The following is a 15487-nucleotide window of genomic DNA, read 5'->3' as shown; positions in this document are numbered from 1 at the left end:
TTACTGATAACTTAAAAATTGAAGTTAATCTCATTTTATACTTACAGTTCATAGATCATTTACATTGATAAATTAACTCCATACTTTCCAATGTTCAGATCGATATCGCTACATCCTTACAAAGTGCGATTAATTTTGTGAATGCGTGTTGTTTCTTATGTCAATGACCGACTTCATCTACGGACCGCATGCGTAGCCCTTTGAACTTGCGCTGCGTCACGCCCTTACTAAATCCAAAGATTGTTCCGACTTTATACCTCGGTCACATTTGTTCTACGGCGGCCGTACGGCGAGTCGAAAACAGCCGTTTTAACATTTTTTGTACCAGCTGAATATAGGTGGTTTGAATAAAAATGAATAAAACGGCTGTTTTCGACTCGCCGTAGAGCAAATGTGACCGAGGTATTATTTGGAAGCCTCGGAAGTTTTCTTCCGAGGCTTCCAAATAATGGGCATCCGTATTCATGAGACGGGGTCCCCAACTTAGCCTATATAATTTGCATGGTTTTTGTCTCGCCTGCATAGCAGAGCGAGACTATAGGCGCCGCTTTTCCGACGGCGGCGGCGGCGGCGTCAACATCAAATCTTAACCTAAGGTTAAGTTTTTGAAATGACATCATAACTAATAAAGTATATAGACCTAGTTCATGAAACTTGGACATAAGATTAATCAAGTATTACTGAACATCCTGCCTGAGTTTCAGGTCACATGACCAAGGTCAAAGGTCATTTAGGGTCAATGAACTTAGACCATGTTGGGAAAATTATTTTCAAAATCTTAACCAAAGGTTAAGTTTTTGAAATGACATCATAACTTAGAAAGTATATGGACCTAGTTCATGAAACTTGGGCATAAGGTTAATCAAGTATAAGTGAACATCCTGCTCGAGTTTCAGGTCACGTGACCAAGGTCAAAGGTCATTTAGGGTCAATGAACTTTGGTCAAGTTGGGGGTATTTGTTGAATTACTATCATAACTTTGAAAATTTATAGATCTAGTCCATGAAACTTAGACATAAGGTTAATCAAGTATTAGTGAACATCCTGCCTGAGTTTCAGGTCACATGACTAAGGTCAAATGTCATTTAGGGTCAATGAACTTTGGCCAAGTTGGGGGTATTTGTTGAATTACCATCATAACTTTGAAAATGTATAGATTTAGTTCATGAAACTTGGACATTAGGTTAATCAAGTACCACTGAATATCCTGTGCGAGTTTCAGGTAACATGACCATGGTCAATGGTCATTTAAGGTCAATGAACTTTGGCCGTGTTGGGGGTATTTGTTGAATTACCATCCTAACTCTGAAGTTTATGGATCTAGTTCATAAAACTTGGGATATAAGAGTAATCAAGCATCACTGAACATCCCCTGTGAGTTTCAGGTCACAAAACCAAGTCAAAGGTCAGTTAAGGTCAATAAACTTAGGCCATGTTGGGGTAATTGTTGAAGTGCCATCATAACTTTGAAAGTTTATGGATAGAGTGAATGAAATGTGGACATGGGTGTAGTTGACAGTCTTAAGTCTCCGTTCAAATGTCATTTATGGTCAATGAACGTGGTATTATGTCATTATATGAATGATGTTTTTGTGAATGATTAATTTATAGTAGTTTTCAAAGTTAGCACTGCTGCTATATTAAATTGCGTAATGCAGGCGAGACTGCCAGAGGCGTTCCACTTGTTTGTTTGGTTTATTCGATACTCACTGAAACTATAACTCTCACAAGACTTCTGTTGATGATGTTTATACTAATAATTTCCAATCGAGATTCTTTTATCACTGTCAATTATTGCTGTGTTCATTTGTATTGTTCGTTACTCACCTATAAAATAATGAATGTGCTGTGCTTCATCACGAGCGTGAGAAATATTTTAGTCACTCATAATACTCTAATATTACGAATTTGTTGTTCTTAACTGCGATTTAAAATGTTTTGAAAGTATAGGTTTATTGACAGGAAATAAGATTTCTATTTTTACATAATACATTATGTAGGCCTACAAATACAGCGTGTGTGAAAAAAAAATTTTATCAGAAAGAGAGGAAGAGGGGTGGGGTTGTAGGATGGTCAAAGGGAGACAGCGATAGGGGAGGGGTCATAGCGTGGACAATGACAAGGGGATGTTGAGATTGTGTGTGTGGGAACAGTGGGATTGGTGAAGAAGTCAATATTCGAAGCGAATACATTTTTATAGACGTGTCTATACTTCTACCGATGATGACGGCCGAATAATCTTTCTTTTCATGTATATTTTGTTGAATTTAAAAAATATTTTCTTCCACCATGAGTGGGATGATCGAGGTACGTGATTCAATAAATTGCATCACAATATCACTATAGGTGTAGTTTGAAAATCACGAACAGTTTATTAAAAATGAATAAAAGAGAAAGATCTTCTTAATTTTACAGCCCCCATCCAGCGTAAACACCATGAAGAGTTTTTGAGGTCACGAAATCAGCTGATTCTCACTCAAACAACAGGTTAACAGGTCACACACGTGGGACACATTCCAAGGGCGGGAATTCGGGGAAACCCGTTTTCAAGCACAATGATTGGCTCTACCCAGAAAGTGAATACTAATTAGATTCCGTGCCATCGGCTTTGGGGCGTCTCGTTCACATTCCAACTCATTTCATAAATATCATCCACTCGCAGTATAATTAGGCTAACGACGTTGTCAAGATATAACTCATATATTAAAAGCACAATTCCGATATAAAACATAAAGACATAAGTGAACTTGAAAAATTCATCCAACGATATTCAAATTATACTAGCAACTCATTGTGGGCGTGAAAAAACGATATACATATCCGATATCCTCTAAAACGTTCACACATATCAACTTCAATAATTCGTACTTGAAATGAATATCTGTGAATGAATTGCCAATTCCATTTTGTTGAATGTGTACTTCTATCGAAATCTATTGAATCACGTACCCCTCCCGACCCAAGGTGGATTTTTCAATCGCCATAAAGATTATGCAGCCACAATCAAAGTAGACACATCCATAAATGAATATCAATTTCATTCGCTACGAACAATCCCTCCCCACAAAGTCACAAACATCCCATCGTTTTCATCTACATTGCCCACGGCCACCCCCCATTATTCTCTTTTTTTTTCCTTTACACAAATTAATTTCAAATGATATTTTATTTTAAATCGTAGTTAAGCAATTGTACAACAAATTCATAAAGCATTCACTGTGATGACTATAAACAATTCTCAGGCCCGTGACATGTGCGCTCATTATCTGATTGGCAGACAAAGAGTAATAAAGAACAATACAAATGAAAATACACTGTACGTATAACTCACATTAAAAAATGAGTCGTAATGATAAAAAATGTGAATAATATTAATAAAGATTATTAATCATGAAAATTATAACAGATTCAATGAATATATGAAAAAAATCAAATTAAATTAGTTTTGGATCCCATCTAATTTGGAAGACTATCGGATCCCCGGATCAAGGATTTTGATGCCATGTGCGATTTGTATTATGAATGTGACCGTTGCGAGCGCAAGTGCAGTGGCACAGAACTTGGTAGACACGCCGTCGCGAAATTAATCAACAGTTTCAAAAGATCGATGTATAGATCAAGACTTTGGAAATAATGGAGTAAAATCGGAATTTAAATGTGAATAAATCATTTTGATGTAAGTAAATGAGTTGGACATTATATCAATCCATTCCATTGGCTTTGTCATTATTAATGTGATCTTTGAATAGTTTTCTCAATTTGCTCTACGGCAGTGTCATCAGAAATGCATTCAATGAATTCATGTAGATGTAGCTATAAAGGCTGGGGCCTGGGACGAGATGAAACTATATTTCGATCGAATTTTGATAGTAATTTTGACACACTTTATTTTTGACATAATAAGTGACAATATCAACTGAAATTCGTAATAATCTAAATTACATTGCCCAAGCCAGTAACCCACGATACCCCTCTCCCCTCACTTGTTTTTGAGCGTATTTACTACCATTTTAAAGACGTAAATAATGTGAGCAATGCGATACGCAAATGCGAGGTAAACATCTTCGCGCTTCCCACAAAAGAGATTGGGCCTCGAGTCGAGGTCGTATCGTATATATACATGTAGCGCACTAGTAGCAGTGAGTTGAGTCAAAGAAATCCCGGGAAGAAATCATGGACGAAATAATCCACAAGTTTATTTTAGGATCTGAAAAGCAGATTATTTTTTAAATATATTATTCAGTTTTTGTGTAGATCTAGGCCTGCTTTACAGTTGTCGGCCACGGTTGTCGGGGAAATTCACGGTTGGCGGATTTGCCCTGAAAATTTGCAGGGTTGGCGGCGCCCGCCAACCGTGACGCGTGGTAGCGAGAACGTTGTCCCTATGTATCCAACTTGGCACCTTGCAACATGTTCCAGTCGTCCGTAAAGTAGTTCGTAACTTACAACCAGCTTTATGAAACATCACCCTGAGGCCCGTTTCATAAAGCGGTTGGTAAGTTACAAATGACTTTACGCACGACTGGTGACCCTTTCTTGTGCTAAATGATATCCCTATGAAACTGATTTAGCGCCTAAGAACAGGTTTAAGTCGTGCGTAAAGTTGTGCGTAACTTCACGAACAGCTTTATGAAACGCCACCCTGGTTGATTTTCCACTTTCATATTTTTCAGCTATTTGAGAGTTGACTTGGATTAATAAAAAATTCCATTTGATTTTGTTTTTGTGTTTTCATGTGTTTTTTGTCAATTTTATGTTTCTCTATGCAGCATTGAAAGTTGTGTTGTGTTGCAATCCTGCCATTTCTATTTGTTTTGTTTATCTGTTCTCCCCGAAAATCAACATTGAATATTGTGTCTCATTAGGATGAGAAGAATGGTTTATATTTTAAAATATATTTATAGATACTTGATTTATGGCATATTGTAGATTTTTAAAGTGCTTGGAGTTTTTTGATAGGCACTATATGAATATTGATTATTATTGTTATTAATCGTAATTATTGTTATTATTACATGTGTTATTATTATTATCATTATTATTATCGTTGTCATTGTTGTTCTTGTTGTTATTATTTGGTTGAATAATGTGTGTTTCAAATGTCAAAAAATTTAAGCTTCATTGCCCCATGTGTATGTTTCATGCACTTTAATTATTTTGCATTCATTGTTATATTTCCCTTTTTTTCTTGTTAAAAGTTATTCTTGTTGTTCATTCCAGTTTATTATCGATTTTCATGTGCTTGATATTGTTTCCTTTAAATAGTTTTTAGTGGATCCATCCATTTCCTCATCTTTTCTTTAAGATAAAGATGAAAAGTATGCATTTATTATACTTCTTTTCACTCAGCAAACATAATGATTGTTAGGTATTATTATAAACCCCTCTCCTCCCAAAAAATATATTAATTTTAATACATATTTAATTTGTGTTGTCATTTTGTTTACTGAGTAATAATTTGCTGTGTTATTATGGTCGATTTGATATGAAACAAATTAAAAACTAAATTGAAACTATCATCATGGTATGGCAAAAAGGGGTTCACTTGAAAACAGTAATTATGTCAGATAACTTGAGGTGCACTATTAAATGATCTCTTTTTTGACAGGTCAACAGCCGGTTGTTGCCTGTTACGCCCACTTTCGCTGGATAGGTACAAAATGTAATCAATCAGTAATTGCCTTTTGTTCTTTCACTGGGTGCTATTTGGGGGCTGTTTCATAAAGCTGTTTGCGCGTTATGAATGACTTTACGAATGATGGGCGTCCCCTTCTTGTGGTGAATGATATACCCCACATTTTTCATCGGTGTTGATAATAGCTGCCAAGAAAGGATTATCAGTCATTTGTAAAGTAGTTTGGAACTCAAGAACAGCTTTATGAAACACCCACCTGGAGACTAATATAGTGTGGATTTTCCAACTACTCTTCTGTATTACCCCTTCCAGTATTTCTCTATTTTCCAAATGGTCTAAAAGGCATTTAAAAACAACATTATTTCACTTTTCAAAATCGAAGCTACATAATGCAGTCTTTTTTCATTTCCCACACAAGATATTAAGCAGGAATTATAATTTATGCTTTATAATCTTTATCAGTATAGTTTGCATCTTTTAAATTTTAGTCTAACTTTTCACTTTCTTATTGTTTGCACCATCATATGAATTTTTGCACCAACATAATAGATTTTAACTCACCTAATTCCTCTAATGGAAAAAGTACTTTAAAACTTAACTTATTGTTGTTATTATTATTATCATTATTATTAATATTAATATTATTGTTATTATTATTATTATTATCATCAATATCATTACTTTTGTTCTTACCATCAGACTAATTGGGTTTTTCAGACTCACACGTCTCTCTCCCTCACTTTCTCATGCTTCATTCTTTTATATAAATCTTGAAAATTACATAATTTGTATCTTAACCTTAAAATATACATTAGTAAGTTCTGAAAGTCTTGTTTGATTTTATAAGATAGATAAGAAAATACAACTGAAAAGCTCTTCTCATCTGATGATATTAGCTTCCATGCAATATCAGTGTTTAAACAGTAACCTTTTGCAATGCTTTTTGTTGAATGCTCTGTTATATATATATATATATATATATATATATATATATGGACAAGTCTGATTTTAAATGTTTGCCAAGTCAACAATTTCAACATTGTGGAAAAACAAAAAATACATTTACATGTAATTTTTTGACAATTTTTATTTTTTTATCATGAACTAGCTGGTCTTGCTTTGTTTTGTTGACATGTAGCATTAGGGATTTGTTTTATTGCCTTAAGAAATGATTACAATACAATTTATGTCTTACAAGTCATTTTCAAGTATTTGTAATAAGACGAATTTGATTGCTTTTTCTTATCTATTTTTTGTGTGAAAAAATGCCCTTTCATGTTTTTTTCTTTTCTTGCAGGCACATCTGGCAACCCTCTCTTGTATGGCTTACTACTGCTTGTTCATACAAATGACATCTATTATCCTCTTATCTTAATAGCAATATATCCTCTTATAGGTAAGCAAGTTACGTTATGTTCACTTGTACCTTCTGCTGAAACGTTATTAGCTCTAACAATGCACTAACAGAAGCCCTGTTACAACCGATGTCACACTATGTTGATACCTGATGTCACAAGAATTGTTTGATGTCACAATCAAAGGTATGACCAGGCCTACTGTTAGCACTAACAATGTTTCTTTGCGGACGGTATTGGTCTATAACAATTATTTTCAGATAATCTAATACCACACGGGCTAAAGTAAATTAATTTGGTCTACTGTCCACTTTATAGTCGATTGCTATCTGTTCTACACTACACTTTTCTAAAGTGAGTGTAGTCCTTAAAAAGACTGTAAACCGGAAAAGTTAAAGAGGCTTGAGTAGTTGGAGAGATGAGAGAAGGCTGGTTTGAGTCGGCAAGTGCAGATGCAGAACATGAGAGGAGACTCAACTTCATCTTCAGGAGTGTCTGTCTGAACTTGCCCGAAACAATTTGATTGGTTAAGTTGTTGATTGTGATAATTCGGAATTAACTTGAAGACTTCCAGAGAACCAAGGTCGATTGGCAATGGGAGGCATCGGTGCACTTTGCAAATTGTGTCTTGTCCAGTTATAGTCCTTTCGGAACAATACCTCTATCCTTGTATGTTGAGAGGTATTTATTATTATTATTATTTATTCGAACAATATAAAAAAGTACATACACCTTACATCAGAAAAAATAATTACAGTATACGAACATGCAAAGAAATGCAGGAACGGCATGTAGGTCAGGGGGGCACAAAAGCAAAATCCAGCACTGTTGATCGGAGGCATGTGCCCCCACACATGCCGGTCCCAAGACATAAATCAAATATAAAATATTCTTACTCAAAATATTGCACGTTGAAAAAAAAAAGGAATGCAAAGCAAGAGGGGCAAATTTTTGTTGTTGAAATGGTGTCCCTGAAGACGAAAGAGAGATTCGGCTTTCCTGTCTATAGTGTGTGATACTTCGGAGATGTCATCTTCGTTGATTCCATTATGGTTGTTGTTGTTGTTGCTCCTATTGATGATATTGGTTTCCTGATGGGTTGTGGTATATCTGCCAGCCTTATCGCCATGGATATGAGAGAGAGGACTCCCAGGATGCACACCAAGAAGGAGGAAGAATATGAGTGTGATCAGCCTCGGTGACATACGAGCCTTCTTCATGATTATATATGAGTTCAATAAGAATATGGAGAGGGCCATTGCAAGATTGATACCAATTCTTCAAGCATTCGGGCACATGCCCTTCATCAGGATCTTAATGAATAAACATAACATATGTACAAATGAATTATATTAAAGAAGTTTAAACATTAGCAAAGAAATATCATAAACAATGATACAATATATAACAGAAGTAAATATTGTTTTTGTAAACAATATCGGTGAGTCATTGATTCAAAATTAGTCATAAAGTAACAGCGAGTCAATATCAAATTAAATATTACATATCATACAGAATGATCAAAATCCCAAGTCATATTGTCTATAAACTTGATAGATTAATCTTTTTAAGATAACTTTATCAGTTATTCATATTACCACCCATTTGTTTGTAATGTTTCTTCCTCATGAGTTATGTAATTTAAGATCTATTTATGGAATGTGAATATACAAAGGAATTGTTGCTGGTCTAGTGCAATTGCCTTTTCCAGATGATGTATTCGCTTTATGAAATAACTTTTTTTTTTCATACAGGTCCATGGTTAGTAGGAGAGGTAGTGACGGACATGTACGGAACATTAACACTGTATGGAATGTATGTCAACTCTACATTTATCGGTGACAAGTTTCCAATGCTCTTCTTTGTTACTGATGTGAGTACGAAACGTTGTTATTATATGGTGTAAACCTCTACAGTGTGTATCAACAAAGATGTGGGATACCACATATAGATGAGTTTATCATATATATTCTTAGGCTTGGGTCTCATCTGTCAGATGGTAGTAACATTTTGACAGAATGTTACGCTTGAGTGAATACTGTCCATTTTCGTAAAGCTCAGGAAATCGGTTTGAGCAAAAATAGTGGGGCCCACTCAACCGTAAAGATCTGCCGACAGTCGTGTCGTCATTCTCTTACAGACACCTTAAACAATGTTTAAATGTGGAAAAAGCTTAAGGATAATATAATTCTATAATATTATTTCCAAAGTGTAAACTTTTTTGATACACATAGTTAAATATTGTATGACTTATTGAAGTATTGTCTTCCAAAAGAATGTTTTATTTTGTATCACCACTCCACAGCTCCTGTGTGTTCATCTCCCATTGACAGTCTTCTGTCTCCTTCATCTATCAAGAGCCTATTACATCCAAAGCTCTGTGAGAGTCAAACATTCCCCTAATCACTCAGGAAACGGGATTAAGAACTGGAGGAGATTAATGGACATCGTCCTCGTCATCGTCAGCTTATTTCTGCTCAAGTCCGTCCTGAGCCGGTCTCTGGGAACCATCTCCAGGTTGACCCATTGGTACGGGCCATACGCCTTCTTCGTGTCACCCAAATACACGTGGACATTCTTGATAGTTGTGTACGTCGCATGCAGATGCGTGTACATAGGCTACAAAGGAGCACCTGCACCGATAAGAACAGGTGGGACTGAAGCGATGGAAAATAGTGAATAATCATGCAACTTAAACTCTGCTGCACTTCTACGCTAATTTAATGATATGAAGAAGACTGACCTTTTGCCCCCCCCCCCCCCTTCACGGAAGAAAGCAGTAACTACATATGTATTTCATTGTAATTACAATTACAATTCTTCCAATGGGGGAGGGGGGTGGGGCCTTAAAGGAATGGATTGATATTTGGAGAAAAAAAACTTTGCAAAAAGATTGTGGATTTTATGTCCATGATATTTCAATTGAGGGCATTAAATTACAGGATTTTAGGCACAGATACAGAGTTGGACTTACAGGTGCGAATTTCTCTGGAAAATTTGACAAGCAAAAAAAGGTCATTAGTCACAAATGAGGGAGTTTGCCTCCCTAAAAGCTTGACATTCTCCCAAATAAAGGTGTTTTATAGGCTGCGCTCGTAGCTCCGCCCCCCTTCCCCCCCCCCCCTTGATCCGCGTCTGGTTTTTAGGGTGATTGCCGTAATTAGTGTAAGGTGAATCTTACCACCCCTGTTAAACGGGCCAAAGCCAGATTTAAAAATAACAGTTGACTTTCCTCTCACTGGTATTTTGCCCGGTTTGCAAGCAATACATAATAATGGAGTGTATGAAAATGTGGAATTCCTTTTACTGCGATTTTTTTTCTTAATGAAATGATTCCTTAAATTGTTAATACTTCTTTGAAAAAATTGATTGCTTCCAAGTTTAGAAAAGTAATGTAGAATCACTGTAACTATTCTTTTGAATGAATTCATTCAGTCTTCTTTAATGACTTCTTTCTCTCTCTCTCTTTCTTTTGGTGCTAAACACAGGAATACCTTGTTGACAAAGGACATTTTAGGCTAATGGTATACTCCATATATATCAATCAGTATGATTTATATGAAAAAATATTTATGGGAGCATGCAAGAAACCCGCTTGATTTCGGGGCTTGTGCTTGATTTGCAATTGAACGTAAGTTTCATGCAATGCCCCACTAGTAGCATTACATATCTTTCCCTGGCTGTGCTCTGGGAAGATAGTTACCTCCAGGGCCTTTTCTTACAAAACGTTGTGATTGATCTGATTAATCGCAACTATGGGAAGCCAGTAACCCTCACATCTAGAATGCATAAGTTGCATGTATTCATTCAAAGTGTTGTCTATAGTATATGAGATGTATACTCATAACTGCATCAGTGTATTGACAATTCAGTGTGCTCCTCTAGTTTGCAAAGGGATGTCTTATAAATTACCTGTATTGAGAATTATGACATTGGTGGCTTTCCATATTTGAGGTTGCTCAAATCAATGTAAGATGGGACGTAGATCTACAAAGCAATAATTTTTCTTCTCACCTTCACCATTAGTGAAGTGCAGTTGAATGAATGATGCAATAATTATGTACAATTTGATACATTCATTTGATGGTCAAGCTGAGTAGGCGATAGTATATTCTTATTCTATTTTATGCACTACAGAACTGTGACCCACTCTTATAGCAGGATTCCCACTGAGCACTTTCACAGTGGCATTCTTGCATACGGTACCTCACTTGTATTGTTACAAGATGCTGCTCATTGTCTTTCACAGTAGCATTCACATATTTCCTGTTGTATTCTCTATGCTGAAATGGATGAGTGAGGCAAAAAGACGCTGAGCAGGATTCTCGCTCAGTATCTATTACAGCGGCTTTTCTGCACTCCCTATTGAGTTGTGCATGCTGACATGAGAGAATTGCAAATGAAAAGGTGCTGAGCAGCAATCCCACTCAGCATTTCTCACAGAATCATTCAGGTATTTCCAATTTGTTTTGTCGATGCTGAAGTATTGTAACTTTGTAGGCAAAAAGACGCTTAGGAGGAATCCTGCTCGGTATCTTTCACAGCGGCATTCCAACATTTCCCATTGTATTACTATTGGCTATACTGAAGGGGAGGATTGCAAGCGAAATGACACTTAGTGGGAATGTGGGATTCCTACTTAGAGACGCTGCTCTGATTTGTTTTATGGTGCCTGCATTCATTTGATCGTCTTCTTTTAAAGTTTGGTGGAATATGAAAAATTCCATTCTTAGAACAGCTGTATTTTCACCTCATTAATAAAATACCATTGATACTTTAATATACATTGCGACTCTTTTAATTTATTTTTATGCACTTGGTGTAATATAACATTGATTCATTGTTATTTAATGAATGGGAATTCTTGCCATATTTATTTATAATTAAAGACTTATTCAGACATGGTGCAACATAGAGATCATCAAGTCAGAAAAGTTCATCAACATTTTTAATTTGATGCAAATGGTGAGACTCATCATTGGTGATTAACACATACTCTCAAATCAGATATATTTGTCCTAGATTTTAAGTTTAAAAAATTATGGTACATCTCATTCTGTGCTAGATTCTGAATGATAATTTGATTTGTCCAAAACTCTCAGTGGCCAGTCAAAATATGTTATCCTAATCATATATGCACTGGACTTACATTAATACTGTCACTGTATATCATTTGTATCTCCTATACTGACCGGGGATGGCGTCTCAAAGCGCTTTGTATCTCACAGAAAAGGCGCTATAATATGAACTATTATTATTATCATCAGTTAAAAAACCTACTGCCTCTTCAGCATGTTTGTTTATACTTCATATCCTGTTGACTTTGTTCACAATGTTGCTATTCTTTCTTGCATCATTTCTGAACCAGCCTTAATTGGTACATGGGTAATGAATGAAATTTTCATTGAATATACCTCGATTTGAAATAAAAGGTCCTGTAATGATGAGAATAATAAAATCAACCGGGCCTGAGTTGACTTTCCTTAGAAGTCATACATAATAATAATAATAATAATTAACATTTATATAGCGCTTAATACAACAGTTTCTAAGTGCATTGGAAAGGAAAAAAAAGTGAGAAGAGGATATAGAATTAAGAGGACTGCTTAATGAGGTAAGATTTGAGGAGTGTTTTGAAAGATTCGACAGTGGATGCATTACGGATGAAGATGGGGAGATTGTTCCAGAGTTTAGGGGCAAGAGCAGAAAAAGCACGATCGCCATAACGGGTAAAAGTTCGGGGTCCTAGAGATAGTCGAAGGTGAGCAGTAGAAGAAGATCGGAGACGTTGAGTTGCAGAGGATGAGGGACAGAGAGAGATAAGATTTTGAAGGTAGGATGGGGCGAGACCATGGATGATTTTATAGACAAGGAGAAGGAGCATGTCATACTTCTGCTGAGATTCCATCCTGTGATTAGTGCATCTTATATCATATAGATGAAAACTATTTCTGTTGTCCAGATAATTTTACTTTGGCAAAGTTGGTTTTATACAAGTAATGGTAGGTGGCAGCGATATTCTGCACTGTAAACAAAATTAATGAGGCCACTAATATGCAAAAAAATTATCGTGATGTTGTCATTTATACTCATTTAAGCTCAACATTTTGTTCACGTTCAAGGTTTTTGTACTTTGTTCATGTTCAAGGTACTTTGTTCATGTTCAAGGTTCATGTTCAAGTGTTCTGTTATTTTTAACTGTAAATTTTTTTTTTTCCAAGGTAGACCAAGTTGTTTGGAATGTTGTAAAACCCTTTTATATTCAATTCTGTTAGTTTACATTGTTGAGATTTATGTGGGATGTATGGAGTAACAATGCCAAGAACAATGTAATTTTTTTTTTTGACAATCAAATTTTACAAGTAAACTTGCACTTCAGGTCGTTATTGAGCAGTTGTTTTTGCAATTTGGTAGTCTATTGAAGGTTTTATAATCATCACAAGTTTACTTTTATTTGCTTTATATTAACAGATGTTTTAAGAAAGGGCCTATTCACTGATGTTGGTTGAAATAAGATCTAGTACGCTTGTTTCCACTTGAAAGTACTTATTTGTTTCAACAATTCAATCCAAATGTCAAAACAAGGTATCTGAATCTTTGTTGAGCATGATTTTTTTAAAGGATTCCCAAATTTATTCATCTTACTTTGTATTTTATTTTATATTACAAAAATTAAAGAGCCTGCCCATTGCCTGTGTGAAATCTCTTTTACATCATCAACACAACTTTGTATCAAAAGATACAAATTGAAAATGATCATAGTTATATCAAATGCAATAAAATGTTGTAAAGTGCAATTACTTTATTTTTTTTTTCTACTTTTTATTTTGTATTTGTTTATGACACATCTAGTTCTGTGTGTATACATCTTGGCATTATGTAAACCAGATTTATTCCTGTCTCTTTTTTTACCTTTTAAATTGAAATATGTAATTTAACCTTTCTTTCATCCATGCACCTTAAATATGCACATATATTGTGATTGAAATAAAATTACGAATCATTTTGAACATATATTTGAGCTTGTATTTGTGATTTCACATTCGTCTTGTGTACAAATAATGATTTATTAATAACAAATCCATACAAGTTTTAATTTTTTGTGTTATTGATACATAGTACATGGAACCAATTTGATGTATGTACAGCAATGAACATTTTTTTTAACATTACATAGAGAAATGAATAATTCATAAACATTAGGGCCCTTGATACTTTGGATATTCAAAATATCCTCCAAAAGTGTTTGGCCCTTCTTCCGCTGAGGTCATGAAAGTGGTAGTGTTGAATTGCAAGTCTATATGATGTAAGAATGAATGTCAGGTTTTTAAGGTATTTGTTGTCTCATGCTCAGAAAGTGGTAGAAAGTGAGTAATTAACCCATCAGGAAACTGAACAATATATGCAGGCTCAGTCTTCAAAGTTTGATGCAAAAAGAATATAGTATTTGAAGTGCGTGTATGTAGGTGGACTCTTTCGACTTGGTGTTTATGCCAATATTTTTAGTGACGGGTGCAAGATTTCTTAGAGGGGCCCAGAATGGGGCCCACTTTGCATACAAAATAAATAAAAACAGATAAAAAGAGTACACAGGTCACCACATTTTACAGCCCTCCCCCCCCCAAAAAAAAGGGGGGAAATCACCTCCACCCCCAATTGATGTTGGGTGCAAACAAAAATTGTTTTAACACTTTTATTTTTCAAAAGGTTAATTCAACAATAATTTTTTTTTTCTTAAGAGGTGGAGCTTGAATCTATTCACATTTACTTTGTTATTTAGTCTTCAAGGCAATTATCTAAAAGTCTTCAAATCAGTTATCTGAAAATTTTCCGATAAGTGATTTTTTAAACTATACTGAATAATGGAAATTTGAACAACTCTGATTTTTAGCCAACATGCCATTTTTAAAAATCAAGTCTTCCTTTCTTAACCCTCTTATAAAACCTTTATTTATTTACCATTGCTTTCTTCATATTGGCCACAGAACCATTTTGAAAGGGGAGGGGCTGCATGAAAATGCATAGACCTGATTTGTTTGTAATTTTTACAGTTTTACAAAAAACTTAAGAAAAGAACTTTTATACTAAAAAAAAAAAGGACTGCAGTCTCCTAGCCCCCACCAGTTTGTTTGATGACCCCTGTAATTCATTCCTCTAAACGAAATTATAATAAGGTAGTAGATTGTGTACATATATGCGGGCATATATGACCCCCTCCTCCGCCTAGCCTCCAGTCCAGTGGAGTACCCAGGATTTTCCAAAAGGGGGGGCAAATTTTTTGGAGGATATTTCGTCCGCAAAAAAAAAAAAAAGTCTTCAAGTTCAAAAGAGGGGGCACACGTCTGTTTTCATTGCATTTTTACATTACAAATTATTAATTTTGCTTCTCAAAAGGGGGGGGGACGTCCCCTGCATTAGGTGTGACTCGTCAGGGGGGCAGTCTGCCCCCCCCCCCCTTTAGGTACGCTAGTGCTCTGGCGCGGCCTCCTCTAAATCT

The 15487-nt window shown here is 35.4% G+C and overlaps 1 protein-coding gene across 3 annotated transcripts in view; it reads left to right on the top strand.

Annotated features, from left to right (window-relative positions):
* LOC129264325 (transmembrane protein 62-like) overlaps positions 1 to 14004 on the top strand; it is a 33307-nt gene extending 19303 nt beyond the window's left edge. Inside the window, exons 13-16 of one of the 3 annotated variants that reach the window (XM_064102901.1) lie at positions 5609 to 5653; positions 6933 to 7031; positions 8745 to 8863; positions 9296 to 14004. In XM_064102901.1, coding sequence (XP_063958971.1) covers positions 5609 to 5653; positions 6933 to 7031; positions 8745 to 8863; positions 9296 to 9673 — 641 coding nt within the window. In that variant the 3' untranslated portion in view covers positions 9674 to 14004. Of the gene's footprint in view, positions 1 to 5608; positions 5663 to 6932; positions 7032 to 8744; positions 8864 to 9295 lie in introns of all 3 variants that reach the window. The other 2 variants (XM_064102900.1, XM_064102902.1) reach the window with 2 other exon arrangements.
* Positions 14005 to 15487: the final 1483 nt, after the last annotated feature.

This window comes from Lytechinus pictus, chromosome 7 (assembly GCF_037042905.1).
Source record: "Lytechinus pictus isolate F3 Inbred chromosome 7, Lp3.0, whole genome shotgun sequence".
Classification (NCBI taxonomy): domain Eukaryota; kingdom Metazoa; phylum Echinodermata; class Echinoidea; order Temnopleuroida; family Toxopneustidae; genus Lytechinus; species Lytechinus pictus.
The sequence above is the reverse complement of the archived record's forward strand: the minus strand, read 5'-3'. Positions and strand labels throughout refer to the sequence as shown.